Source organism: Oncorhynchus mykiss, chromosome 16, assembly GCF_013265735.2.
Source record: "Oncorhynchus mykiss isolate Arlee chromosome 16, USDA_OmykA_1.1, whole genome shotgun sequence".
Lineage (NCBI taxonomy): Eukaryota > Metazoa > Chordata > Actinopteri > Salmoniformes > Salmonidae > Oncorhynchus > Oncorhynchus mykiss.
In genome coordinates this window covers 27,498,818-27,525,643 of record NC_048580.1, presented here as the reverse complement: position 1 = coordinate 27,525,643, position 26,826 = coordinate 27,498,818, and the positions used below count along the sequence as shown (strand labels likewise).

At 42.0% G+C, this 26,826-nt stretch overlaps 3 protein-coding genes across 42 annotated transcripts in view; 1 reads left to right on the top strand and 2 right to left on the bottom strand.

Annotated features, from left to right (window-relative positions):
• Positions 1 to 197: 197 nt before the first annotated feature.
• pelo (pelota mRNA surveillance and ribosome rescue factor) lies at positions 198 to 20,339 on the top strand. 2 transcript variants are annotated; one of them, XM_036946677.1, is made up of 13 exons: positions 198 to 419; positions 10,635 to 10,723; positions 12,909 to 13,059; positions 13,275 to 13,365; positions 15,467 to 15,630; positions 16,311 to 16,371; positions 16,569 to 16,730; positions 16,988 to 17,034; positions 17,150 to 17,223; positions 17,521 to 17,592; positions 18,370 to 18,444; positions 18,611 to 18,642; positions 19,785 to 20,339. In XM_036946677.1, exons 2-13 carry the CDS (start codon positions 10,644 to 10,646, stop codon positions 19,877 to 19,879), a joined length of 1,104 nt encoding a protein of 367 aa, XP_036802572.1. In that variant the 5' UTR covers positions 198 to 419; positions 10,635 to 10,643; the 3' UTR covers positions 19,880 to 20,339. The 2 variants fall into 2 exon arrangements, with proteins under 2 accessions (XP_036802572.1, XP_021421177.1); XM_021565502.2 differs by having other exon boundaries at positions 10,631 to 10,723.
• Positions 20,340 to 21,009: 670 nt separating this feature from the next.
• On the bottom strand, positions 21,010 to 24,313 carry LOC110492863 (progestin and adipoQ receptor family member 4-like). Of its 3 annotated transcripts, XM_036946675.1 has the most exons (4): positions 23,898 to 24,313; positions 23,347 to 23,348; positions 21,585 to 21,683; positions 21,010 to 21,456 (listed from the first exon to the last, which is right to left on the bottom strand). In XM_036946675.1, exons 1-4 carry the CDS (start codon positions 24,065 to 24,067, stop codon positions 21,020 to 21,022), a joined length of 708 nt encoding a protein of 235 aa, XP_036802570.1. In that variant the 5' UTR covers positions 24,068 to 24,313; the 3' UTR covers positions 21,010 to 21,019. The 3 variants fall into 3 exon arrangements, with proteins under 3 accessions (XP_036802570.1, XP_021423013.2, XP_036802571.1); XM_021567338.2 differs by lacking the exon at positions 23,347 to 23,348 and having other exon boundaries at positions 21,585 to 21,803; positions 23,902 to 24,313; XM_036946676.1 differs by lacking the exons at positions 21,585 to 21,683; positions 23,347 to 23,348 and having other exon boundaries at positions 23,902 to 24,313.
• A 443-nt stretch (positions 24,314 to 24,756) lies between these two features.
• cmn (calymmin) overlaps positions 24,757 to 26,826 on the bottom strand; it is a 69,737-nt gene continuing 67,667 nt past the window's right edge. For 34 of the 37 annotated variants that reach the window (XM_036946645.1, XM_036946647.1, XM_036946644.1 and 31 more), the window contains 2 exons: positions 25,427 to 25,486; positions 24,757 to 25,305 (listed from right to left, as the gene is read on the bottom strand). In XM_036946645.1, coding sequence (XP_036802540.1) covers positions 25,428 to 25,486 — 59 coding nt within the window. In that variant the 3' untranslated portion in view covers positions 24,757 to 25,305; position 25,427. Of the gene's footprint in view, positions 25,306 to 25,412; positions 25,487 to 26,826 lie in introns of all 37 variants that reach the window. The other 3 variants (XM_036946640.1, XM_036946660.1, XM_036946662.1) reach the window with 1 other exon arrangement.

Sequence of the window (26,826 nt, the reverse complement as noted above, 5' to 3'; positions counted from 1 at the left end):
ACACACCATTATACATACATATATTTATATTCCGGACTCTGCTCTTTCTGATATGTCTTTGTTTCTTAAATTTATGTGTATCGTTTTGTATTGTTAGGTATTACTGCACGAATTTCGAAAGAACCAAAAAATCTACCATCTTCACCGTGAGACTTTTATTTTGAACGGAAATTGCCACCTTGTTCTTGCTTGGTATTACTTATTCTTGCTGGCGGAACGGAGGTCAGGCCGCCAACCCAAATCTCTTGAGCGGTTCATTCTAAAGAAATAGATAACTAGACTCTTGAGAGGAAGTAAATATGACACTAGCTAAATGTAATAATAACTCCTTCATATGCTAGCAAATAATACTGTTGTTTATAACAAAGCTATTACACCATGAAGTTGCTTCATAAAGATATCGAAAAAGACAATGCCGGGTAAGTAAGCGTCAACAAGCTAACGTTAGCTAGCTGGTAAGCTAACGAACGTTAACGCTAGCGCATTTCTGTCGCTAGTTAGCACGTGTCCGATGTAGCAGTATATACTTCTCGTACAGTGCAACTATTCAGTCACCACCAGTGTATTGTATGCATTTCTATACATCATTAAACAAGAACAATGTTGTATCCATGTGTTGTTTAATTTGACATGGAAATGGCCGTCCTGGTTTATCAGCTGCTGAGCACAAACTATGGGCAGTTGTCCATACTCATAGTCATGCATGCTAGGTAGTTTAGCTAGAATATCATCATAGGAATACCATTGCATTATAATATTGTTGTGCTGAGTGCTTTATACCAGGGGTTTTCAAACTTTTGTTGTCCAGGGACCCCCGCGCAGGTAAACCGGCGACCCTGGACACATTACATTTTTAACAATGCTTTTTTTCTGATAACTAGTTCATTGCATCCGTGGTGGAGCCAAGATTCATAATATGACCGTATGTCCCAGCTGCTTGCCGTAGTTTTGAAGTAATTACGAAAAAACAGGCTTATTAGTTCCATTGAGCAACGGGGCACCAACTCGCCTTCTGAACGTTCTATTCCCAGTTTATTGTTCTACGTCACAATGCCTGCTTTGCTATTGATGGCAACGAGACCTGCCCACGTTGCTGGTTAGTTAGAATGTAAACAACAACAAAAAAATACTCATGGAACTCTGAGGTCGTCCCATTGTTTACTACAGGGAAATATAGATATGTCTGACTATTTTGCCAAATATCTCGCAATGTTTATATTTGAATTTTTTTTCTCCAAAGTTGACACTATTTTTACACAGTATAATCTCCTCTTTCTAATTGTGTAAGGATGGACAGCGTACTCCTTGTCATCAAGGACAAGATAATCTCCTCTTTCTAATTACACAAGGTTGGGCAGGGTACTCTCCTGTCATCGGTCTCTAGACCAGAAATAGTCAAAAGTTGCCATTTTTTCCCCTACTTCATTTTATTCAGACATAAGCACACTTGGCACCAACGATGTGCGGATGTTTACTTTCTACACGAGTTGTTATTTTTTTTACGTTTCGTCCTAAGAACATATTGTAGTGTTAAAATAAAAAAAAAGGATACATTTTTTTGGTGCCATTTAGGCTAAATGGAATTCTAAGTGTCACCAGTCAGGTTCTGTGAACGTTCGATTCCATTCATTAGCTATGGGCTTGCGCTAGTGTTCCTGCTTAGCCAACGTTCTTTTGCTATTTTTCAGCCCTGGGTGAATTTTGACTCTTTCTATTGTCCAGACTACCCATACAGTGGGGCAAAAAAACGTATTTAGTCAGCCACCAATTGTGCAAGTTATCCCACTTAAAAATATGAGAGGTCTGTAATTTTCATCATAGGTACACTTCAACTATGACAGACAAAATGAGAAAAAAAATTCAGAAAATCACATTGTAGGATTTTTTATGAATTTATTTGCAAATTATGGTGGAAAATAAGTTTTTGGTCACCTACAAACAAGCAAGATTTCTGGCTCTCACAGACCTGTAACTTCTTCTTTAAGAGGCTCCTCTGTCCTCCACTCGTTACCTGTATTAATGGCACCTGTTTTAACTTGTTATCAGTATAAAAGACACCTGTCCACAACCTTAAACAGTCACACTCCAAAGTCCACTATGGCCAAGACCAAAGAGCTGTCAAAGGACACCAGAAACAAAATTGTAGACCTGCACCAGGCTAGGAAGACTGAATCTGCAATAGGTAAGCAGCTTGGTTTGAAGAAATCAACTGTGGGAGCAATTATTAGGAAATGGAAGACATACAAGACCACTGATAATCTCCCTCGATCTGGGGCTCCTCACAAGATCTCACCCCGTGGGGTCAAAATGATCACAAGAACGGTGAGCCAAAAATCCCAGAACCACACGGGGGGACCTAGTGAATGACCTGCAGAGAGCTGGGACCAAAGTAACAAAGCCTACCATCTGTAACACACTACGCCGCCAGGGACTCAAATCCTGCAGTGCCAGATGTGTCCCCCTGCTTAAGCCAGTACATGTCCAGGCCCGTCTGAAGTTTGATAGAGAGCATTTGGATGATCCAGAAGAAGATTGGGAGAATGTCATATGGTCAGATGAAACTCAACTCGTCGTGTTTGGAAGACAAAGAATGCTGAGTTGCATCCAAAGAACACCATACCTACTGTGAAGCATGGGGGTGGAAACATCATGCTTTGGGGCTGTTTTTCTGCAAAGGGACCAGGACGACTGATCCGTGTTAAGGAAAGAATAAATGGGGCCATGTATCGTGAGATTTTGAGTGAAAACCTCCTTCCATCAGCAAGGGCATTGAAGATGAAACGTGGCTGGGTCTTTCAGCATGACAATGATCCCAAACACACCGCCCGGGCAACGAAGGAGTGGCTTCGTAAGAAGCATTTCAAGATCCTGGAGTTGCCTAGCCAGTCTCCAGATCTCAACCCCATAGAAAATCTTTGGAGGGAGTTGAAAGTCCGTGTTGCCCAGCAACAGCCCCAAAACGTCACTGCTCTAGGGGAGATCTGCATGGAGGAATGGGCCAAAATACCAGCAACAGTGTGTGAAAACCTTGTGAAGACTTACAGAAAACGTTTGACCTCTGTCATTGCCAACAAAGGGTATATAACAAAGTATTGAGATAAACTTTTGTTATTGACCAAATACTTATTTTCCACCATAATTTGCAAATAAATTCATTAAAAATCCTACAATGTGATTTTCTGGATTTTGTCTGTCATAGTTGAAGTGTACCTATGATGAAAATTACAGGCCTCTCTCATCTCTCATGGATTTTGTCTTTTGTCTGTCATAGTTGAAGTGTACCTATGATGAAAATTACTGGCCTCTCTCATCTTTTTAAGTGGGAGAACTTGCACATTTGGTGGCTGACTAAATACTTTTTTTCCCCACTGTATGTTAGCAAAAATATTTACACTGCTCAAAAAAATAAAGGGAACACTAAAATAACACATCCTAGATCTGAATGAATGAAATACTCTTATTAAATACTTTTTCTTTATATAGTTGAATGTGCTGACAACAACATCACACAAAAATTATCAATGGAAATCAAATTTATCAACCCATGGAGGTCTGGATTTGGAGTGACACTCAAAATTAAAGTGGAAATCCACACTACAGGCTGATCCAACTTTGATGTAATGTCCTTAAAACAAGTCAAAATGAGGCTCAGTAGTGTGTGTGGCATCCACGTGCCTGTATGACCTCCCTATAACGCCTGGGCATGCTCCTGATGAGGTGGCGGATGGTCTCCTGAGGCATCTCCTCCCAGACCTGGACTAAAGCATCCGCCAACTCCTGGACAGTCTGGTGCAACGTGGCGTTGGTGGATGGAGCGAGACATGATGTCCCAGATGTGCTCAATTGGATTCAGGTCTAGGTAACGGGCTGGCCAGTCCCTAGCATCAATGCCTTCCTCTTGCAGGAACTGCTGACACACTCTAGCCACATGAGGTCTAGCATGGTCTTGCATTAGGAGGAACCCAGGGCCAACCGCACCAGCATATGTTCTCACAAGTGGTCTGAGGATCTCATCTCGGAACCTAATGGCAGTCAGGCTACCTTTGGCGAGCACATGGAGGGCTGTGCGGCCCCCCAAAGAAATACCACCCCACACCATGACTGACCCACCGCCAAACCGGTCATGCTGGAGGATGTTGCAGGCAGCAGAACGTTCTCCACAGCGTCTCCAGACTGTCACGTCTGTTACATGTGCTCAGTGTGAACCTGTTTCATCTGTGAAGAGCACAGGGCGCCAGTGGCGAATTTGCCAATCTTGGTGTTCTCTGGCAAATGAAAAACGTCCTGCACGGTGTTGGGCTGTAAGCACAACCCCCACCTGTGGATGTCGGGGCCCTCATACCACCCTCATAGAGTCTGTTTCTGACCGTTTGAGCAGACACATGCACATTTGTGGCTGCAGGAGGTCATTTTGCAGGTCTCTGGCAGTGCTCCTCCTTGCACAAAGGCGGAGGTAGCGGTCCTGCTGCTGGGTTGTTGCCCTCCTACGGTCTCCTCCACGTCTCCTGATGTACTGGCCTGTCTCCTGGTAGCGCCTCCATGCTCTGGACACTATGCTGACAGACACAGCAAACCTTCTTGCCTCAGCTCGCATTGATGTGCCATCCTGGATGAGCAGCACTACCTGAGCCACGTGTGTGGGTTGTAGACTCCGTCTCATGCTACCACTAGAGTGAAAGCACCGCCAGCATTCAAAAGTGACCAAAACATCAGACAGGAAGCATAGGAACTGAGAAGTGGTCCCCACCTGCAGAACCACTCCTTTATTGGGGGTGTCTTGCTAATTGCCTATAATTTCCACCTGTTGTCTATTCCATTTGCACAACAGCATGTGAAATGTATTGTCAATCAGTGTTGCTTCCTAAGTGGACAGTTTGATTTCACAGAAGTGTGATTGACTTGGAGTTACATTGTGTTGTTTAAGTGTTCCCTTTATTTTATTTTTTGCGTAGTGTTTAATCCCGTCATGTTTTATCATAAGGTGAATGTCAAGTAGAAGTAATCAACATTTAAAAATAAATAGATTTGGTAAGGAGTTAATTTTTATTTTAGACCTCCCTGGCCACAGTTCATTCTATGAGGAAGTGTAAACTCTAACATAGTCTTTTAACTAGAAATGTAAAGGTTTCTTGGCATACAGAAAATGTTACTGTCGGAAATCACATTTTCTGCGGTACACATTTTGAAGATTTGAAGCTAATTTACTTGAATTCTGTGCATTTTGCCATGGCTAATGCTGTGTTCCTCTGCGCAAACATTACAAAATCAATGAGCATGTGCCTGGTTTTTGGAATTTTCAATTCTCCTTGACATTTATATTTAAGGCCTTTTAGCAGATGCTCTTATCCAGAGCAGTTAATTACAGTTAATTCTCCTTGTGTTCTTCTTAAAATAGCTAGGTGAGACAATCACTTATCACCGTTGTTGTAAGTACGCTATTATATAAAACGCATTCCAGAAGTATTCAGACCCCTTCAATCTTTTCTCTTTTTCAATGACGGCCTAGGAACAGTGGGTTAACTGCCTGTTCAGGAGCCTGTTCAGGGGCAGAACGACAGATTTGTACCTTGTCAGCTCGGGGATTTGAACTTGCAACCCTCCGGTTACTAGTCCAACGCTCTAACCACTAGGCTACCCTGCCGCCCCAACCTCATCAACCTACACACTTCAATAAGGATGAAGCGAAAACAGTTTTTTTTTTGCAAATATATAAAATAAAAAACGGAAATACTAGTAGTTGCTATGAGACTCGAAATTGAGCTCAGGTGCATCCTGTTTCCTTTGATCATCCTTGAGATGTTTCTACAACTTGTTTTTTTCTACTTTCCGAATTGTTTCTGTGGTAAATTCAATTGATTCGACATGATTTGGAGAGGCACACACCTGTCTATATAAGGTCCCACAGGTAATAGTGCATTTCAGAGCAAAAACCAAGCCATGAGGTCGAAGGAATTGTCCGTAGAGCTCCATGAGGATTGTGTCAAGGCACAGATCTGGGGAATGGTACAAAAAAATGTCTGTAGCATTGAAGGTCCACAAGAACATAGTGGCCTCCATCTTTCATAAATTGAAGGTGTTTGGAACCACCAAGACACTTCCTAGAGCTGGCCGCCTGGCCAAGCTGAGCACTTGGGGGAGAAGAGTCTTGCTCAGGGAGGTGACCAAGAACACGATGGTCAATCTGACAGAGCTCCAGAGTTTCTCTGTGGAGATGGGAGAACCTTCCTGCAGCAGTCCACCAATCAGGCCTTTATGGTCGAGTGGCCAGACGGAAAACACTCTTCAGTGAAAGGCACATGACAGCCTTCTTGGAGTTTGCCAAAACACACCTCTGACCACGAGAAAAAATATTCTCTGGTCTGATGAAACCAAGTTTGAAATCTTTGGCTTGATTGCCAAGCTTCACGTCTGGAAGAAACCAGGCATCGCTCATCACTTGGCCAATACCATCCATACGGTGAAGCAGGGACTGGGAGACTAGTCAGGATTGAGGGAAAGATGAACAGAGCAAAGTATAGAGAGATCCTTGATGAAAACCTGCTTCAGCGCAGGAGTGGCTTTGGGACAAGTCTCTAAATGTCCTTGAGTGGCCCAGTCAGAGCCCGAACCTGAACCCTTATCAAACATCTCTGGAGAGACCTACAATAGCTGTGTACTGACTCTCCCCATCCAACCTGACAGAGCTTGAGAGGACCTGCAGAGAAGAATGAGAGAAACCCCCCAAATACAGGTGTGCAACGCTTGTAGCATCATACCCAAGACGACTCAAGGCTGTAATCGCTGCCGAAGGTGCTTCAACAAAGTACTAAGTGAAGAGTCCGAATACCTACGTAAATGTGATGTTTTTGTATTAAATGTGAAGAAAAATAAACAGTTTTTGCTTTGTCATTATGGGGTATTGTGTGTAGATTGACGAGGGGAAAAAAACAATTTAATACATTTTAGAATAAGGCTGTAACGTAATAAAATGTGGAAAAACTGAAGGGGTCTGAATACTTTCCGAATGCACTGTATGCAGAAGTATGTGGACACCCCTTCAAATGATTGGATTTTGTTATTTCAGTCACACCCGTTGCTGACAAGTATCAAATTGAGCACACAGCCATGCAATCTCCATAGACAAACATTGGCAGTAGAATGGCCAAGCTGAAGAGCTCAGTGGCTTTCAACGTGGCACTGCCATAGGATGCCACCTTTCCAAAAAGTAATTTTGTCACATTTCTGCACTGGTAGAGCTGCCCTGGTCAACTGTAAGTGCTGTTTTTGTGAAGTGGAAACGTCTAGGAGCAACAACGGCTCAGCTGCGAAGTGGTAGGCCACTCAAGCTCACAGAACGGGACCGCCGAGTGCTGAAGCACGTAGCACCTAAAAATCATCTGTCCTCTTGTTGCAACACTTACTACTGAGTTCCAAACTGCCCCTGTAAGCAACTTCAGCACAGGAACTGTTCATTGGGCGCTTCATGAAATGCGTTTCCATGGGTGAGCAGCCACAGACAAGCCTAAGATCACCATGTGCAATGCCAAGCGTCGGCTGGAATGGTGTAGAGCTCACCGCCATTGGACTCTGGGGGCAGTGGAAACGCGTTCTCTGGAATGATGAATCACGCTTCACCAACTGGCAGTCCGACAGACAAATCTGGGTTTGGTGGATGCCAGGAGAACGCTACCTGCCCGACAGCGTAGTGCCAACTGTAAAGTTGGGTGGTGGAGAAATAATGGTCTGGGGCTGTTTTTTATTGTTTGTGCTTGGCCCCTTAGTTCCATTGAAGAGAGATCTTAACACTACAGCATACAATGACATTCTAGACGATTCCGTGCTTCCAACTTTGTGGCAACAGTTTGGGGAATGCCCTTTCCTGTTTCAGCATGACAATGCCCCCATGCACAATGCAAGGTCCATACAGAAATGGTTTGTTGAGATCGGTGTTGGAGAACTTGACTGGCATGCACAGAGCCCTGACGTCAACCCCATCGAACACCTTTGGGATGAATTGGAATGCCGACTGCGAGCCAGGCCTAATCACTCAACATCAGTGCCCAACCTCACTAATGCTCTTGTGGCTGAATGGAAGCAATGTTCCAACATCTAGTGGTAAGCCTTCCCAAAAGAATGGAGGCTGTTATAGCAGCAATGGGGGGGCAACTCCATACTAATGCCCATGATTTTGTAATGAGATGTTCGATGAACAGGTGTCCATATACTTTTGGTCATGTAGTGTACATTTTCCGTCAAAGTTATGATTTTATCAACAAAGTCAGTGCTAGTAGGAAAATACAAGTTTCATATTTTTTTGCTTGTATTTGATTGTTAGTTCTCAACTATGGTATTATTGAGAAAAAAATATATATAGTTCAATATCTTTTCTGCATGCTTTCTATCTGGTTTTAGTTGTTTAAGTTGACACAAAGTTTTTCCATCCTGAAAATAACCACTTAGACGGCCCACTTAAGAATTTTCAACATAGAAAACCCTGTAATAAGCTCCAATGACTGTAATTTATTTATCTACTTCCTCAGAGTCAGGTGAACAGGAACAGGTAGCATGTTAACTGTTCCTGTAGACTTCGGCATTGTTCTAATGCTAGTTGGCATTGTCTCATGAAATTACCTCAAATGTCCTTCATACTGGACGCAGAGACATAAAAATGGTATCCACGGTGGTATTCTGTTGCAGCTAGTGATATTCATTAAATAATAATTTTTCACATAATTATTTATTTAAAAACTTGATGTCTTCACTATTATTATACAATGTAGAAAATAGTAAAAATAAAGAAAAACCCTGGAATGAGTAGGTTTGTCCAAATCTTGACGGGCACTGTATAAATATATATACATTTTTTTTTATGTGAAAAATCATTATTTACTGAATATCACTAGCTGCAACAGAATACCACCGTGGATACCATTTTTATGTCTCTGCGTCCAGTATGAAGGAAATTAGAGGTAGTTACCATTGGAATAAAATACTATTCCAAAGGTACAAGATCTTTATTAAGCATTAAACTATGAAATAACACATTTGGAATCATGTAGTAACCAAAAAAGTGTGAAACAAATTCATCAAATTAGCCACCCTTTGCCTTGATGAAAGCTTTGCACACACTTGGCATTCTCTCAACCAGCTTCATGAGGTAGTCATGAAGCTTTTGACTGGTACTTGATGACAGCTTTACACCCTCTTGGCATTCTCTCAACCAGCTTTATGAGGAATGTTTTTCCAACAGTCTTCAAGGAGTTCCGGCATATGCTAAGCACATATCTGGCTGCTTTTCCTTCACTCTGCGGTCCAACTCATCCCAAACCATCTCAATTGGGTTGAGGTTGGGTAATTGTGGAGGCCAGATCATCTGATGCAGCACTCCATCACTCCTTGGTCAAGTTGCCCTTGCACAGCCCTGAGGTGTGTTTTGGGTCATTGTCCTGTTAAAAAATTAATTATAGTCCCACTGAGCGCAAACCAGATGGGATAGTGTATAGCTGCAGAATGCTATGGTAGCCATGCTGGTTAAGCGTGCCTTCAATTCTAAATAAATCACAGATCGTGTCACCAGCAAAGCACCATCACACCTCCTCCATGCTTCACGGTGGGAACCACACACACAGAGCTCATCTATTCACCTACTCGGCGTCTCACAAAAACACGGCGGTTGGAACCAAAAATCTCAAATTTGGCCTAAAGGACAGATTCCCACCGGTCTAATGTTCATTGCTCATGTTTCTTGGCACAATTAAGTATATTCTTCTTAATGGTGTCCAATCTGAGTTGCATTTAACTCTAATGAACTTATCCTCTGCAGCAGAGGTAACTCTGGGTCTTCCTTTCCTGTGGCGGTCCCTATGAGACCCAGTTTCATCATAGCGCTTGATGGTTTTTGTTCTTGACATTTTCTGGTTTGACTGACCTTCATGTCTTAAAATAATGATGGACTGTCATTTCTCTTTGCTTATTTGAGCTGTTCTTGCTATAATAGGGACTTGGTTTTCTACCAAATAGGGCTATTTTCTGTATACCACTCCTACCTTCTCACAACATAACTTATTGGCTCAAACGCATTAAGAAGGAAAGAAATTCCAGAAATAAACTTTTAACAAGGCATACCTGTTAATTGAAATTGCATTCCAGGTGACTACCTTATGAAACTGGTTGAGAGAATGCCAAGAGTGTGCAAAGCTGTGAAAGCTGTCAAGGCAAAAAAGGGTGGCTACTTTGAAGAATCTCAAGTATAACATATATTTTGGTTTGTTTAACACTTTTAGGGGTTACTACACGATTCCGTATGTGTTATTTCATAGTTTTGATGTCTTCACTATTATTCTACAATGTAGAAAATAATAAAAATAAAGAAAAACCACTGAATGAGTTGGTGTGTCCAAACTTTTGACTGGTAGACCCCCTGCAGTACCTTGGGGGAAGTGGAACCCAGTTTAAAAACCCCTGCTCAATACATTTCCATCCCCATTGCTACACAGAAACAGTTATTATTGTCTTGATCAAATTGAATGACTAACCTTCCAACATTAGCAATTCCCATTACTGCTGATTTTGATGACTTTCAATCTCACACAACCTGAACTGAGCTCTATTATCAAGGTTGTGTGTGTGTGTGTGTGTGTCTGTCTCCCAGTCAGGTGACACTGATGCCGGAAGAGGCAGAGGACATGTGGCACACTTACAACTTACTGCAGATCGGTGACAGTCTTATGGCCTCCACTATTAGGTAACTTGCTATTGTGACGGATTTCATTGTGCTTGCTTAACAGCATAACTTCCTTCCACTCGAGCTTGCACTGGTACTCAATCTTGGATTCTCTGTCTTGCAAACTCACTGGACTGCCCACTTGACAACATCTTAGCCAACTGCACTATAGAAAAGTTAGCGATTTGATCGTGTGGGTGGAAACATTTCAAGTTATGGAGTGAGGTTACAAATTTAACTCTGTTACACTTTCACTATGGTACATAATCCTAGTCTGGTCCCAGATCTATTTGTTCTTTGTAGCTAAATATGTTTGTTGTCATGTTTGGCACAAACAGATCTGGTACCCGGTTAATATAATCCTGCTCCGAACCATGATCATACTACAGTTCTGCCATCAGTGGATGGTTATCATTTGAGTGTTTCAGGAAGTCTTTGAAATCTGTGTGACATAGTACACTGCTCAAAAAAATAAAGGGAACACTAAACACTATCCTAGATCTGAAGGAATGAAATATTCTTATTAAATACTTTTTTTCTTTACATAGTTGAATGTGCTGACAACAAAATCACACAAAAAGTATCAATGGAAATCAAATTTATCAACCAATGGAGGTCTGGATTTGGAGTCACACTCAAAATTAAAGTGGAAAACCACACTACAGGCTGATCCAACTTTGATGTAATGTCCTTAAAACAAGTCAAAATGAGGCTCAGTAGTGTGTGTGGCCTCCACGTGCCTGTATGACCTCCCTATAACGCCTGGGCATGCTCCTGATGAGGTGGCGGATGGTCTCCTGAGGCATCTCCTCCCAGACCTGGACTAAAGCATCCGCCAACTCCTGGACAGTCTGTGGTGCAAGACTGTCCAGGAGTTGATGTCCCAGATGTACACAATTGGATTCAGGTCTGGGGAACGGGCGGGCCAGTCCATAGCATCAATGCCTTCCTCTTGCAGGAACTGCTGACACACTCCAGCCACATGAGGTCTAGTATTGTCTTGCATTAGGAGGAACCTAGGGCCAACCGCACCAGCATATGGTCTCACAAGGGGTCTGAGGATCTCATCTCGGTACCTACTGGCAGTCAGGCTACCTCTGGCGAGCACATGGAGAGATGTGCGGCCCCCCAAAGAAATGCCACCCCACCCCATGACTGACCCACCGCCAAACCGGTCATGCTGGAGGATGTTGCAGGCAGCAGAATGTTCTCCACGGCGTCTCCAGACTCTCACGTCTGTCACGTGCTCAGTGTGAACCTGCTTTCATCTGTGAAGAGCACAGGGCGCCAGTGGCGAATTTGCCAATCTTGGTGTTCTCTGGCAAATGCCAAACGTCCTGCACGGTGTTGTGCTGTAAGCACAAACCCCACCTGTGGATGTCGGGCCCTCATACCACCCTCATGGAGTCTGTTTCTGACCATTTGAGCAGACACATGCACATTTGTGGCCTGCTGGAGGTAATTTTGCAGGTCTCTGGCAGTCCTCCTGCTCCTCCTTGCACAAAGGTGGAGGTAGCGGTCCTGCTGCTGGGTTGTTGCCCTCCTACGGCCTCTTCCACGTCTCCTGATGTACTGCCCTGTCTCCTGGTAGCTCCTCCATGCTCTGGACACTACGCTGACAGACACAGCAAACCTTCTTGCCACATCTCGCATTGATGTGCCATCCTGGATGAGCTGCACTACCTGAGCCACTTGTGTGGGTTGTAGACTCCGTCTCATGCTACCACTAGAGTGAAAGCACCGCCAGCATTCAAAAGTGACCAAAACATCAGCCAGGAAGCATAGGAACTGAGAAGTGGTCTGTGGTCACCACCTGCAGAACCACTCCTTTATTGGGGGTGTCTTGCTAATTGCCTAGAATTTCCACCTGTTGTCTATTCCATTTGCACAACAGCATGTGAAATTTATTGTCAATCAGTGTTGCTTCCTAAGTGGACAGTTTGATTTCACAGAAGTGTGATTGACTTGGAGTTACATTGTGTTGTTTAAGTGTTCCCTTTATTGTTTTGAGCAGTGTATATTGCCATATTGACTATTTTATGGTAAGTCATAAATAATTAGAGCATTACAGCTCAAGTGAGAAAAGCTATCTACCTCACTTTGTCACTCTCACTCACTCATTCACTCACTCTCTCTCACACACACACACCTTTACTACAAAGCACAGCCTTAGTGACCCATGATACCTTTCTCCCTGATTCCTCAGAAAGGTGCAGACTGAGTCATCCACGGGCAGCGTGGGGAGCTCGAGAGTGCGCACCACCCTGTGTTTGTGTGTGGATACTATTGACTTTGACTCACAGGCCTGCCAGCTGAGGGTGAAGGGAACCAACATCCAAGAGAATCAATATGTGAAGGTCCGAGATTAAAACGTTGAGGACAAAAACAACGCACTTCCACTTTAGCCTGTAACTGTTATTATGTTAGTTTAGCGTTGACACATTACCAGTAGACAAATCATGATGCTAGGAAAGCTAATGCTAATAGTCTAAGTTACGTGGCGTTTCCAATTTAATTTTTGTTGTTGTTTTGTAGTAGCAAGTGAAGGAAGTGCTTTTTCCTCTGTCCCTAGATGGGGGCTTACCACACCATTGAGTTGGAGCTAAACAGGAAGTTCACACTTGCCAAAAAGATCTGGGATAGTGTCGTCCTCGATAGGATCGGTGAGTGTGTACTAGAGGTCGACCAATTATGATTTGTCAACGCCGATACCGATTTATTGGAGGACCAAAAAAGCCAATACCGATTAATCGGCCCATTTTTATTATTTTTTTGTAATAAGGACAATTACAAGAATACTGAATGAACACTTATTTTAACTTAATATAATACATCAATAAAATCAATTTAGCCTCAAATAAATAATGAAACGTTCCATTTGTTTTAAATAATATAAAAACAAAGTGTTGGAGAATAAATAAATATGTGCCAATATGCAATATGTGCCATGTAAAATATGTGCCATGTAAAAAAGCTAACGTTTAAGTTCCTTGCTCAGAACATGAGAACATATGAAAGTTGGTGGTTCCTTTTAACATGAGACTTCAATATTCCAAGGTAAGAGGTTTTAGGTTGTAGTTTATATAGTATTTATAGGACTATTTCTCTCTATACCATTTGTATTTCATATACCTTTGACTATTGGATGTTCTTATAGGCACTATAGTATTGCCAGTGTAACAGTATAGCTTCCGTCCCTCTCCTCGCCCCTACCTGGGCTCGAACCAGGAACACATCGACAACAGCCACACTCGAAGCAGCGTTACCCATCGCTCCACAAAAGCCGCAGCCCTTGCAGCGCAAGGGGAATAACTACTCCAAATCTAAAAGCGAGTGACGTTTGAAATGGTATTAGCGCACACCCAGCTAACTAGCTAGCCATTTCACATTGGTTACACCAGCCATTAGGCTGATAGGCTTGAAGTCATAAACAGCGCTGTGCTTGCGAAGAGCTGCTGGCAAAAAGCACGAAAGTGCTGTTTGAATGAATGATTACGGGCCTGCTGCTGCTCAGTCAGACTGCTCTATCAAATCAGACTTAATTAACATAATAACACACAGAAATATAAGCCTTTAATTAATATGATCGAATCCGGAAACTATCATTTCGAAAACAAAACGTTTATTATTTCAGTGAAATACGGAACCGTTCTGTATTTTATCTAACGGGTGGCATCCCTAAATCTAAATATTCTTGTTACATTGCACAACCTTCAATGTTATGTCATAATTACGTAGAATTCTGGCAAATAAGTTCGCAATGAGCCAGGCAGCCCAAACTGTTGCAAACCTTGACTCTGCATGCAATAAACGCAAGAGAAATGACACAATTTCACCTGGTTAATATTGCCTGCTAAACTGGATTAATAGTCATAACTAGTGATTATGATTGATTGTTTTTTATAAGATAAGTTTAATGCTAGTTAGCAATTTACCTTGGCTTCCACTGCATTCGCGTAACAGGCAGGCTCCTCGTGGAGTGCAATGGTTAGAGCGTTGGACTAGTTAACTGTACGGTTGCAAGATTGGATCCCCTGAGCTGACAAGGTGAAAATCTGTCGTTCTGCCCCTGAACAAGGCAGTTAACCCACCGTTCCTAGGCCATCATTGAAAATAAGAATGTGTTCTTAACTTACTTGCCTAGTTAAATAAAGGTATAAAAATCGGAAATCGGCGCCCAAAAATACCGATTACCGAAAACTTGAAATCGGCCCTAATTAGGCCTTAATTAATTGTCCATTCCGATTAATCGGTCGACCTCTAGTGTGTACTTGTAACCTGTGAGGTGATGGTGCTCCTCAAAGGCTTAAATCCCTGTTTTGTTGTTTTGTACGTAATCTGTCAATCAAAATCATTGAATTTCAAGGTATTCCACTCACTAAGTCTTTCATATGGTTCTCTGTATTGAGACCTGTTTTGACATGGTTCCCACTGGTCGAGAAATGTCAGGAATATCATTAAAAATTACAATTTTCAAATACGCATTTCAGACAGGAAAAGTCAGGGAATTTAGTCAATACATTGATGCAATTATGGAAAATCAGGGAATGTTTCATATGGATCGCAGTTTATACATTAAATGATCAGAAACATGTACATTGCATTGCCTAATGTGTGTGAAAGTTGTCACATGGAAATTATTATCTGTAGACATGGAAAGTCGGGGAAAAGTAAATAGATTTACCACGGAGTGCGAACCCTGTTTTGAGTACCTAGGCCTGTATGCAACCTGAACTCTTATTCTATTTCCTGTGGCCCTCTCAGAGCAGGCGTGTGACCCCACCCAGAAGGCAGACGTAGCGGCCGTGGTGATGCAGGAGGGTCTGGCCAACCTGGTGCTGGTGACCCCTGCTATGACCCTACTAAGGGCCAAGGTGGAGGTGACCATTCCTCGCAAGAGGAGAGGCAGCTGCACCCAGCACGAGAAGGTCAGTATTGGCTTCATGACCCCATCATTAAAGGGGCTTACAGACAGGGAGCTGCCAAAGTCGGCACTAGCGGCATGCTGCAAATCTAACTCTGTTACACTATAACTATGCTACATAATCCTAGTCTGGTCCCAGATCTATCTGTGCTGTGTAGCCAACTATGGTTGTTGTCATATTTGGAACAAACACAGAACAATGATCATACGCCATACTACAGTTCTACCATCAGTGAGTGGTTGCCATTTGAGTGTTCCTGGAAGTATTTGAAATCTGTATGACATGGTATATTGCCATATTGACTATTCTATGGTAATACAAAAGTAATTAGCCTTGGTGATGCATGAGAGTCTGGCCAACCTGGTGCTGGTGACCCCTGCTATGACCCTACTAAGGGCCAAGGTGGAGGTGACCATCCCTCGCAAGAGGAGAGGCAGCTGCACCCAGCACGAGAAGATGAAAGTGTTTAACTGGAGTGGAAGAGAAGCATGTACCTCGTGTGCCCTTGGCGGCAGCTGCCGTCCCTCCCTGTTCCGCTCTCGCCAGGGTGGGAGGCAAACCTGCTGCCAGCTTTACATAGAAACCAATGGAGGCGGCTGTATTTTATTTTCCTGTGTGTAAGCGTCTTAACAATCAGTATGTGCAAGGGTTTGGTTTCCTAATGGGTTCTTTCCCTTTCTCAGGCCCTGGATAGGTTCTATGAGGCAGTGATGCAGGGGATCCTCAGACATATCAACTTTGACGGTGGGTCCTCTAGGATATCCCCCTTCATGGTGAAACTCCCTACTGAACACAACTCAGGGCTGATTAAGCAGGCATCATCTGGCCTGTGAAATGGGGCAGATTTAGATCACGTGACGGTCGCTCCCCCTACACACCTACTCACCTTTTACCTAATATCACCTCTTTCTCACTCTGGTCCTCTGTCTTTTATGTGTCAGTGGTGAAGTGTATACTCGTGGCCAGTCCAGGGTTTGTGAAGGACCAGTTCATGTCCTACCTCTTCAGAGAAGCAGTCCGACAAGACTCCAAGATTCTGCTGGAGAATAGGCCCAAGTTTATGTTAGTCCATTCCTCCTCGGGACACAAATACTCCCTAAAAGGTAGGGAACATGTTTTGATAACGTTACAATGTATTATTACAATGCATTATTAATGTGGTTGTAATGCATTGTAAGAATTGCTATAAGCATCTGTAACCCCTTATATCTTATTATCATGCTTATAAGATGTAATAATACATATACCTTTCAACTTTAAGTTATGTGTTATTTATGTTTATTTTATTTCAGAATGTTGTTTTGATATTTCTTCCTTTTCTGTGGGGCAATGCTTACTGGGTTGTTTTTTTTTCCTGCAGAGATTCTATGCGATCCAGCTGTCACGGCTAGATTGTCTGATACCAAGGCGAGTGTCCCATTTAGTCTATTAATCCTACTAATAGTCTATTAATCCAGCTGCGTGGTCCTTTCAATAGGAACACTGCAGTTTATTCATGCTTTGTCTTCTCTGTGACTCACAGGCAGCAGGGGAGGTGAAAGCCCTGGAGGACTTCTACAAGATGCTAAAACATGAGCCCGACAGAGCCTTCTATGGGTGAGAGAGAGAGACCGTGGTCGTGTTCATTAGGGCATACATCAAAAACAGTTTATACCGTTTGGCGACAGAAAACGAAAATGTACGTTGTTGGACACGTCTAGATGGTCCCTCCCTGTTTTGGTTTGTTTTCTTTCTTTGAGCTAAAATCTGAATTAGGCTAATAAGAACATGTTTTCCGTTGCAAAACGTTTTGCTACGGTGTGCCCTACTGAACACGATGCCAATGACTGACTATGACATTGAGAGTCATCGTGTTCCACCACTACTAACCTTTCTATTCACTTGATGTTGCAGGTTGGCTCACGTGGAGAAAGCTTCCGAAGCACTGGCTATTGACATCTTGTTGATTAGCGATAAGCTCTTCAGGTATGTAGTTTTATGGCATTATATCTGGATTTCTGTGGGGGAAAATGTTGTATTTTGTGTGTGTTTTATATAAATATTTGAGAAAGTGAGGATAGAGACCTACACATACAATGCATGTGTATCTGTCATGTATGAGTTGTGCTCATATGTGTTTATAACCTAACTCGAATGCCACAACCAAAGTTCCCTCCAGAAAAAAAGAAAGTTATTCTATTCTCAAGATAAGTAGACTTACACGGAGTGTACAAAACATTAGCAACACCTTCTTAATATTGAATTGTCCCCAGAACAGCCTCAATTTGTTGGGGAATGACTTCTTCAAGTTGACTCCAATGCTTCCAACAGTTGTATCAAGTTGACTGGATGTCCTTTGGGTGGTGGACCATTCTTGATAGACACGGGAAACTGTTGAGCGTGAAAAACCCAGCAGCATTTCAGTTCTTGACACACTCAATCCAGGGGGCTGCACCTACTGCCATAAACCTTTCAAATGCACTTAAATCTTTTGTCTTGTCCATTCACCCTCTGAATGGCACACATACACAACACATCTCAATTGTCTCAAAGCTTTAATAAAATGGTTCTTTTAACATGTCTCCCCCCCTTCATCTACACAAATTGAAGTGGATTTAACAAGTGACATCAATAAGGGATCATAGCTTTCACCTGGTCAGTCTATGTCATGGAAAGAGCAGGCAGCGAGAAGATGAGCTGTGAGGGGGTGTCGTCGCTTATCTGTGCATGTTGTTCATTTCATTTGGATGTCTCTGTCCCCAGGCACCAGGATGTGGCCACACGGAGTAGATACGTACGGCTGGTGGACAACGTGAGAGACAATGGTGGAACCGTGAGGTAGGGATAGGCAGGAAAGAGAAACGATGATAATGGTGAAAATATGATGAGTAAAAAAAAATATGATAGGCTACTGTAGACAAGTTATACTGTAATTATGATGATTGTTTCTTATAGTGATCATGTCCTCGACTCTCATTCTGATCCTCTTTATTTTCTTCCACAGAATATTTTCAAGCCTTCATGTATCTGGAGAACGTAAGTTTTGTTCCTTCCATATTCAGTGACATGTCAATGCCAATTTCACAGATGTGTTATTGGTAGTATACCATGGGTGTTTCTCAATGCATACTGCCGTGCTCCGAGCATGCAAATTGGAGCACGGTAGGGCGAGTGCAAATCAAAGTATGTGAAATGGAGCACAGAGGGCACTTCTCAAATGAGTACTCCGTTTGTACATGCATCGACGTAAACGTCAACGGAAAGTATTTTGTACGCAACTACGTACAAAAGGATGCAACATTTATTGAAATAAATGGCGGCCATTATTTGAGCTTAAGCGTAAGAAAAAACACTCTGACTTCAGAATGAAATGTTGCCTATTCACTTTTCATATGTTGCCTGACTACAATATTTTATCTTGATATGTTAATAAATACATGCTGTGTTAGTTTTGGCATGTTTACCTGCCTACGTACCGTAGATCGCAAGCCCATAATAATAGGGCTAATAATAGGGTCAATAGGGCTAGCTACTAGTACTGTTAACTAGCCAGGTAGCTACGAATAATTGTTTGCTAGCTACCCACAAACAATTGACATCTATCTTGCATAATATTAGTTGGATGGATAAGTTTATTGTAAGTCAATAGGGCTAGCTAGCTAGCCACGAAGAATTGGTAGCTACCTATGAAAAATATACATCTACCTTGCATAACTTTAGTTTTAGGTACATTTTTTCTTGTTTAACTAGCTGGCTAGCTAGATTATTACGATTTACATATCTAGCTGAAAATTAGGAAGTTTGCTTTGTATATATCTTGTTTTGTCTATTGTTGCCATTGACTTGGCTAGAAGGAAGTTCGGTGAATGGGGAGGTGAAGCGTAAGGTAACACAGTAGGGGGAGTGCGAGTGCTTCTCAAATGTGTTTTTATGCATTCCTCACAAGAACGTACTCACAAGAATGTGGTCGGAGAATGCACTCGGCGCATGAGTGTGGAGATACGGTTGTATGCATATTGAGAAACACCCAATGTTTCTTCTCACCATAGTGAATTTCACTGATAGGGTTACTGAGTAGCATTGCATCATTGAGTTTGTGATATTTATTATTTGTCAACCAAATATTGTATAATTTGCTTAAACAATTGAGCAGCCTCATCTGTCTCTCCCTTGTACAGAGTTGACCCAGCTCAGTGGAGTGGCGGCCATCTTGCGTTTCCCCATCGCTGATCTATCGGAACCTGAGGATGACAGCAGCTCTGATGAAGAATAAATGACACACTGCAACAGAGAAATTAGACCTGGGGGTACTCTTAGTCTGCAGAACTGTGAGGAACACAGCGCAAAGTTGCAAGAAGCAATAGAGTGCATAAAGTGCAAAACCTGACCATTATTGCTTTATCATCATACTCACAGAATTTGACATGCTTGTGCTTTTGGGTTTAAGGTGCAGTACAAGTAGAAGTGGTACCAATGTTAAGCCTGAAAGATAAACTCTGGTTTACATTAATGCTATGGTTAAGCCTGTAATTTGTTTGGTGCCAAGTCTGAATAAAACACAAATAATAATAAATACACAGAAAATGCACACCTGATATAAAATGCTAGTACAGTGTATTAATATTGATAAAACATGTATAATTAATTTCTAATGAGAGTTTTGCATCTACATTTTTCCTTTCGAGTGTATATATATATATATCTCTTTCTTGCAATTAAACCGCCAAAGCTTACGTTTTCTTGTCCTGCCATGTTCTTTTCGTAGTAACTTTTGTACTTTTTGATGCCACAGTAACAGTTGTTTCTGACAAGAAAATTATAATGGTCAAACACTGAAGTATTACTGGAAACAGGAGATAGAAATATATATTTATTTAATTTATTGCAATCCTTTTCATTGAAAAAATGTATGTTGGTCACTGGAGGCAAAGGCCTACTGCATTTTAACTGATACAGAATCGTGTAGATGTGTGTCCATCTCATTGCAAAGTAATAACACTGAAATTTGGGTTCAAAAGCAAAACAACAATTCCCCGACGTCCATCATTAATAGCACCAATCGATTCTTATCCCTACATTCTTCTGCTGTACGGGGGTGAATATTTCAAAATGGACAGTGAATCAATCGTAATCCTTACAGTCATTTCAGCAGCTAGTCCTAAAGTGCATGTTAAAACATTAATTTCACTCTCTCGTCACCCATAGAAATATAATTTACGAGAAGGTTTATAGCCCCTCAGACCACAGAAATGTTAATGTGTACTTATCGGTAAGTACATTCAATATGGCTGCCAGTCCACCCATCACCGAACATAGACTTGAATGGGGCTGTCCATTCTGGTCATTCTATTTTTATGGTCACTCCTACCCACCCCTCAAATCCTACGCCCCAGCCCTATTTGTTCTCTGTCCCTCACTCCAACACCGGACACTGGAACGTCTTAATCCAGGCTAAATCCTCCAGCATCCCCCAGTGCATGTAGATAATGGAGCAGATCACCAGCACATGCATTATCTGGTGGCTGTTGCACCAGTAGTCGAAGAGGCCTGGGCTAAAACGCTCGGGCACCCGGCTAAGGTTCACCAGGCCACCCATGATAGCCAGCATGTCCATGGTGAAGAAGAGGCGCAGCGAAGCTGGGCTGCCTACACCGTCGCCCAGCCAACGGAACAGGAAGAGGAGCACACGGAAGAGGGCCTGCCAGATGAAAGCGCGAAGGCGCCCATAGTTGCTACGCGCTGTGGTGGCACAGAGGATGCCCCAGGCTGAGATTAGGCTGTAGGACAGGAGGGCCAGGATGCAAGTGCCAGGGTAGCACATCAGGGTGATATAGATGATGGGCAGGCATCCTGGTTGACACAGAAACAGGAGAGTCAATGAAGATGGATGTGTGAGTGACTGTGTGATGAGAATAGGAAGGAAGGATACGTTTTCAAACATATTTCAAACAACTGATCTGGAATCTGACTTTACCTACCCAAGGTGTTGACCAGGCAGACTCCGACCATGTCAAGGGAAAGGAGTGTGTCGTAGATGGGCTCCCCGCCCTCATGGTTCATGAAGGTGTGGTAAAGCACTGAGCCCACGGTGGGGGACAGGCAGGCAAGGTAGTGGAACACACACATCCACGTTTGCTCCACCTCGGACCAGGGGATGTTAAGTGGCAGCAGCACAAGGAAACAGAAGAATGGGATTCCTGGATGGATGGAGGGAGATCTCAGTATTGATAGACTTTTGAAGTCTAGACTCTTATTTTGCCATGCTTTGCTAATTAGAGGTTCAAGCAGCAAATCTGCAAGAAACCTTGTTGTATTTGCTGGGGTTCATTATTATTATTATTATTCCATAAGGGCAAATTCACACAAATTCAAATTACTGTGAGATGGTAAGGCCTACAAGGTTGATACTTTGCAAAAAAGGTCAAGGGCAACATCTTGTCAAGCAGTGCCATGTAAATTGGCCACATGGTGGTGCTATAACAAGCAATTGAAGATGAAAACTTTGAAAGGTCACGCCCTTCACCCCATGAGACCTAGGGAGAATCTCAATACTCATTGTGTCCTCTCTCCTTCTCAAAACCCACTGAATGAGAAAGACAGAAGTCCTGTTTTGAGGAGGTGAGGAGAGAGGACGTGAGGAGTATGCAACTGGGATTCTCCCCTAGAGTCATAAAATGTTGTACATATGTCCCTCTCCTCACAAGAAACAATTTGCCTCTAGGACCCATAAGGTGATGGATTTTCCAGACATTTTGAATTTGTGAAAAACACTTAAAACGCTACTCCTCTCGCACCGAATGACCGATTTGCACAAAACCTAAAACATGGCCTCTATGGACCAAGTTCTCTCAATGCAATGTTTTTCAGGCTAGCACCTCAAACAACATGGCCACTACTAACCATTGGACATCCACATGGGCATGGTCTGGCACATTTTACAGTATCTGAATTCTATGGTATTTCAATTCCATCTTTCAAGCTAAAGATGACATGTATTTAATAATGTTTTGTTGTAGTGGGGACATTAATCTAAAAAAAGTGTGATTTTGTTTTCATTTTATTTTTATGTTTAGCTCACATCATATAATTTAAAAGTGTACATTAAGGTGTCTGTAATAGAGTCAAGGTGGCAAAAACTAATGTTGACATTAATAAATGCATTTATATACCTTCCAAAATATTTTTTTAGGAGGAGTACCAAGATGGAGGCACAGTGGATTCAACACAGTCTAGGTCAGGTATATTGGTACCAGTACATGTAGGGGAGTACACCAGATAAAGGCTTACTCTGTGTCCTTGAAATGGCCCTCATAGTATAATAGCCCTTCAGTTTGTTTTGTCCAACACCATTGCATTTCTCTGAAGTCTCTCTCACAGGTGTATTGCAGCCTGCTGAGCAACTCTCCTATGCTAATCCCCTCCTGAGTTAGAGTTAGTGTTAATGTGCTTAGCTACAGAGGATATCCAAGGAGGAGTCACATCATAGAGACTGCCACACTTAGGTTCAAGGGTGCATAGCTGCACATGCTTAAACTACGAATGTTCTGCAATGTTATGCATTGCATAGCATTATGCACATCTCAGTTGTAGGGTTGTAGGGTGTCAGAGAGTGGAAAATAATCATACAAACAAAATGTACAAAATAATCATTCCTATTTTTTTTGGTGCATCTTTCAAGTTTCATGCATAGCCTATTGAGAGTTGTTGCCAAAGATAGAAAAGTGTTTAGACTATTTTTACCACTTTAATGGGTCAATCATACAACTCCAAGGCCAATTACTAATGCAATATATCCAGGACAAGGACAGATTACCAGTAATCCCCCATATCCTTGTCTCTTTACACATACTTGTAAAAGTACCGGTATGCTTGTAAATGGCCCATAAGTGAGAGTAGCCCAAAGCGGCCTATTTTTCAAACTTGCAGCTGTTAACAATTTCATTACTGGTGTAGTAAGACATCTACTAGCCTACAAAGACTACATACTCACTTAGACTATACATTAAATACATAATACACATGAGATGAGACAATTTAGTTTAAAAAAAACAGGAGAACCATAGATACTTTATATTGAATTATTAATCGTGAATACACTTTGTAAATAAATAAATTAGTATTTCATACATTTTTTGTAAACATGAAAATGTATAAGCGTTACAATTATCAGTTATATATGTATAATCATTTAGATATATATAAACGCATTTATAATGAGACATGAGTTATTCTGAAGTGTAAATTATCAATAAACTATGCCAGTTCATATATCAACGGTAGGGGCCGTATACTTACCATGGGTATAAATGTTACCAAATTCATTGTGCAAGTAGAACAAGCTTCTGATGCACCCCTGAAAGGTTGAAATTGGCCGGTAGCCTGTCAGGATCAAGTCATTGAACTGAAGATGAGGAGGGGTTTTCTCCAAATTCAGTAGTCGTGGTCCATGTAAGCAAGCCATGGTGGCTTTCTCCAGCCAATGTCCCCCTGAGTTTACAGGACATTAGTTGATCGTGCAATATACATATATCCTGAAAGAGTCTCCAGTAAGAACTTTAGGCACATACATTGTCAAGTCAAGCAGGATAGTTGGCAGGATAATGTCGGCACGAGTCTCATCCTTGGAACAGGTACTGAAGTTCTTAGCAAGCGACCTGTTGAGCTCACAGAGTGGCATGCTTTCTGTGTGACCAATCAGCAATCACTGTTATTCATAGGGTTAAATCTGGTGTAATCCTCACTGGAAAGCTGTGTGCGGTGTGCTCTGCTCACTATTTCAATGTCATATACCTGTTTGCCACCAAGCCTCTGCTCAACATTCTCCTCAATTTGTCTGTTTGTTGTGGAGTTTGTAGGCTGCATGCACAGTATATTCTAATGCTCTTGCTCTACAGTACTGTCATTTCAGTGGCTAATCTAGGGATTGCACCACTTTAATGAGTATGAGGAATAGTTGGGATAAAGATGCTTTAATAAAGAAGCTATGGTAAATGTGGCACAGGCCATTTCAAGATGGGCAACCTGCAGCACTGCTCAAACACACTACCACCTATTACACCAACAAGATATTGTTTGAAAGCAATGACATCACATCTTGAAAGATAAAAAATAAATACATGCATAAAATACACTTTTGCCACACTGATGGTATTTCCAGTCTGTTTTTATTCCATCAAAACTGTCCAAAAATATACAGGTGTTTGCCACAGGTAGTAAAAAAAAAATAAAAAAAACTTTCCCATACAAAATACATTTGTTTGAGTTTGAGTTTATAAAACTATGCAGACAAAAACTGGACTGATTCAATCAACACATTAAATATTTGTAGCACACAAACTCTCAAAACGTGATTCACCTTATCCAGTAAGTGGAGTAAGACAGGTGGTTACGAAATGAAATAAGACAGACACATAATCAAGATACATTTGTAGAAAATATAAACTACAAAGAAGGCATGCCCTAACAAAACTTAAATGTGTGTTTTCTTAGTTCTAGTGATATTACAGACATGGCATGAAAATGATAAAAAAAATATGTCAGGCAGGACTGGTTTGGCATGGACAGGGAGATATGAATAATTATACAAAAACTAGAGATCAATTAAAAAGGGAATTAAAACAAATATACAACAACAACAGCAATGTAAAAAAAATCTAGTGAAGTTAAATGCTGTAAATGGCCACCGTCACCCTGGTCAACCTACGAGGAGAAAGACAAGAGGGAGAGAAAGTGGTCAACACAATTCATATTCATACTGCCTAATATTTCAAATCTATAGGATCATCTATAGGACATGTTTAGTCTACCTTTAATGTTTTACCTTAGTATCCACTATTCCCAAAGAATCCTGTTAATTCATATTTCTTCTCCTTTGCACCTCCTGAAAATAAAAGGAAAAAGTATAGAAAAAAAGAAGACAATTTCCTATCAATTTCTCTCTTATCTGCCCAAGATAACCACTCAAAGACACAGACGTTTGTATGCTTGATTACATAATAACGCGGCTCTTTAAATATATCCAGAGGGGAAATGCAGACAGTGTCCCTCACAAAAGCTGGCATGGCAATGCCAACACTTCAACAGAATCTTTCAATAACTTAAATTCCTTGGTTGAACGTGTGCATGGCTGCGGGAAGATGTTTTGAGTTAGGGGTCCTGTCGATGGGGTAATAAAGTCATGTCAGGAGTAATAAAGTAAGGAGTAATGAAGGCCAGTTCACAAATTTTGTGGACACTTATTTTTTATAATATTGAAAAATTTATGCATTTATCGGGGGGGTGCTGCAGTCACGCAGCGGCTATGCATGCGTGATCATGCATTTTAAGTTCTTCTACTAAAAATACCAAAAGGAACTGAGACATGCATGTCAGACAAACAGGGTAAAATTACTTATGACCTCAGCAAAAAAATAAACATCCTCTCACTGTCAACTGTGTCTATTTTGAGCAAACTTAACATGTGTAAATATTTGTATGAACATAACAAGATTCAACAACTGAGACAAACTGAACAAGTTCCACAGACATGTGACTAACAGAAAAATAATACTGTGTCCCTGAACAAAGGGGGGATCAAAATCAAAAGAAACAGTCAGTATGTGGTGTGGCCACCAGCTGCATTAAGTACTGCAGTGCATCTCCTCCTCATGGACTGCACCAGATTTGCCCGTTCTTGCTGTGAGATGTTACCCCACTCTTCCACCAAGACACTTGCAAGTTCCCAGACATTTCTAGGGGGGGAATGGCCCTAGCCCTCACCCTCCGATCAACAGGTCCCAGAAGTGCTCAACAGGATTGAGATCCGGGCTTTTCGCTGGCCAATGCAGAACACTGACATTCCTGTCTTGCATGAAATCACTCACAGATCGAGCAGTGTGGCTGGTGGCATTGTCATGCTGGATGGTCATGTCAGGATGAGTCTGCAGGAAGGGTACCACATGAGGGAGGAGGATGTCTTCCCTGTAACGCACAGTGTTGAGATTGCCTGCAATGACAATAAGCTCAGTCCGATGATGCTGTGATACACCGCCCCAGACCATAACGGACCCTCCACCTCCAAATCGATCCCACTCCAGAGTACAGGCCTTGGTGTAACGGTCATTCCTTCAACGATAAACGTGAATCCGACCATCATCAAAGAAGAGCACTTTTCACCAGTCCTGTCTGGTCCAGCGACGGTGGGTTTGTGACCATAGGCAATGTTGTTGCAGGTGATGTCTG

Coding starts and splice junctions, on each gene's coding strand:
- pelo (XM_021565502.2), top strand. CDS start 379: ATGAAGTTGCTTCATAAAGATATCGAAAAAGACAATGCCGG. Junction 10,724..12,908: donor CTTATGGCCTCCACTATTAG/GTAACTTGCTAT, acceptor CTGATTCCTCAG/AAAGGTGCAGACTGAGTCAT. Junction 13,060..13,274: donor AAGAGAATCAATATGTGAAG/GTCCGAGATTAA, acceptor CTCTGTCCCTAG/ATGGGGGCTTACCACACCAT.
- LOC110492863 (XM_021567338.2), bottom strand. CDS start 24,067: ATGGCTTGCTTACATGGACCACGACTACTGAATTTGGAGAAAACCCCT. Junction 21,804..23,901: donor TGGTAACATTTATACCCATG/GTAAGTATACGG, acceptor CCATCCATCCAG/GAATCCCATTCTTCTGTTTC. Junction 21,457..21,584: donor CTGCCTGGTCAACACCTTGG/GTAGGTAAAGTC, acceptor TGTGTCAACCAG/GATGCCTGCCCATCATCTAT.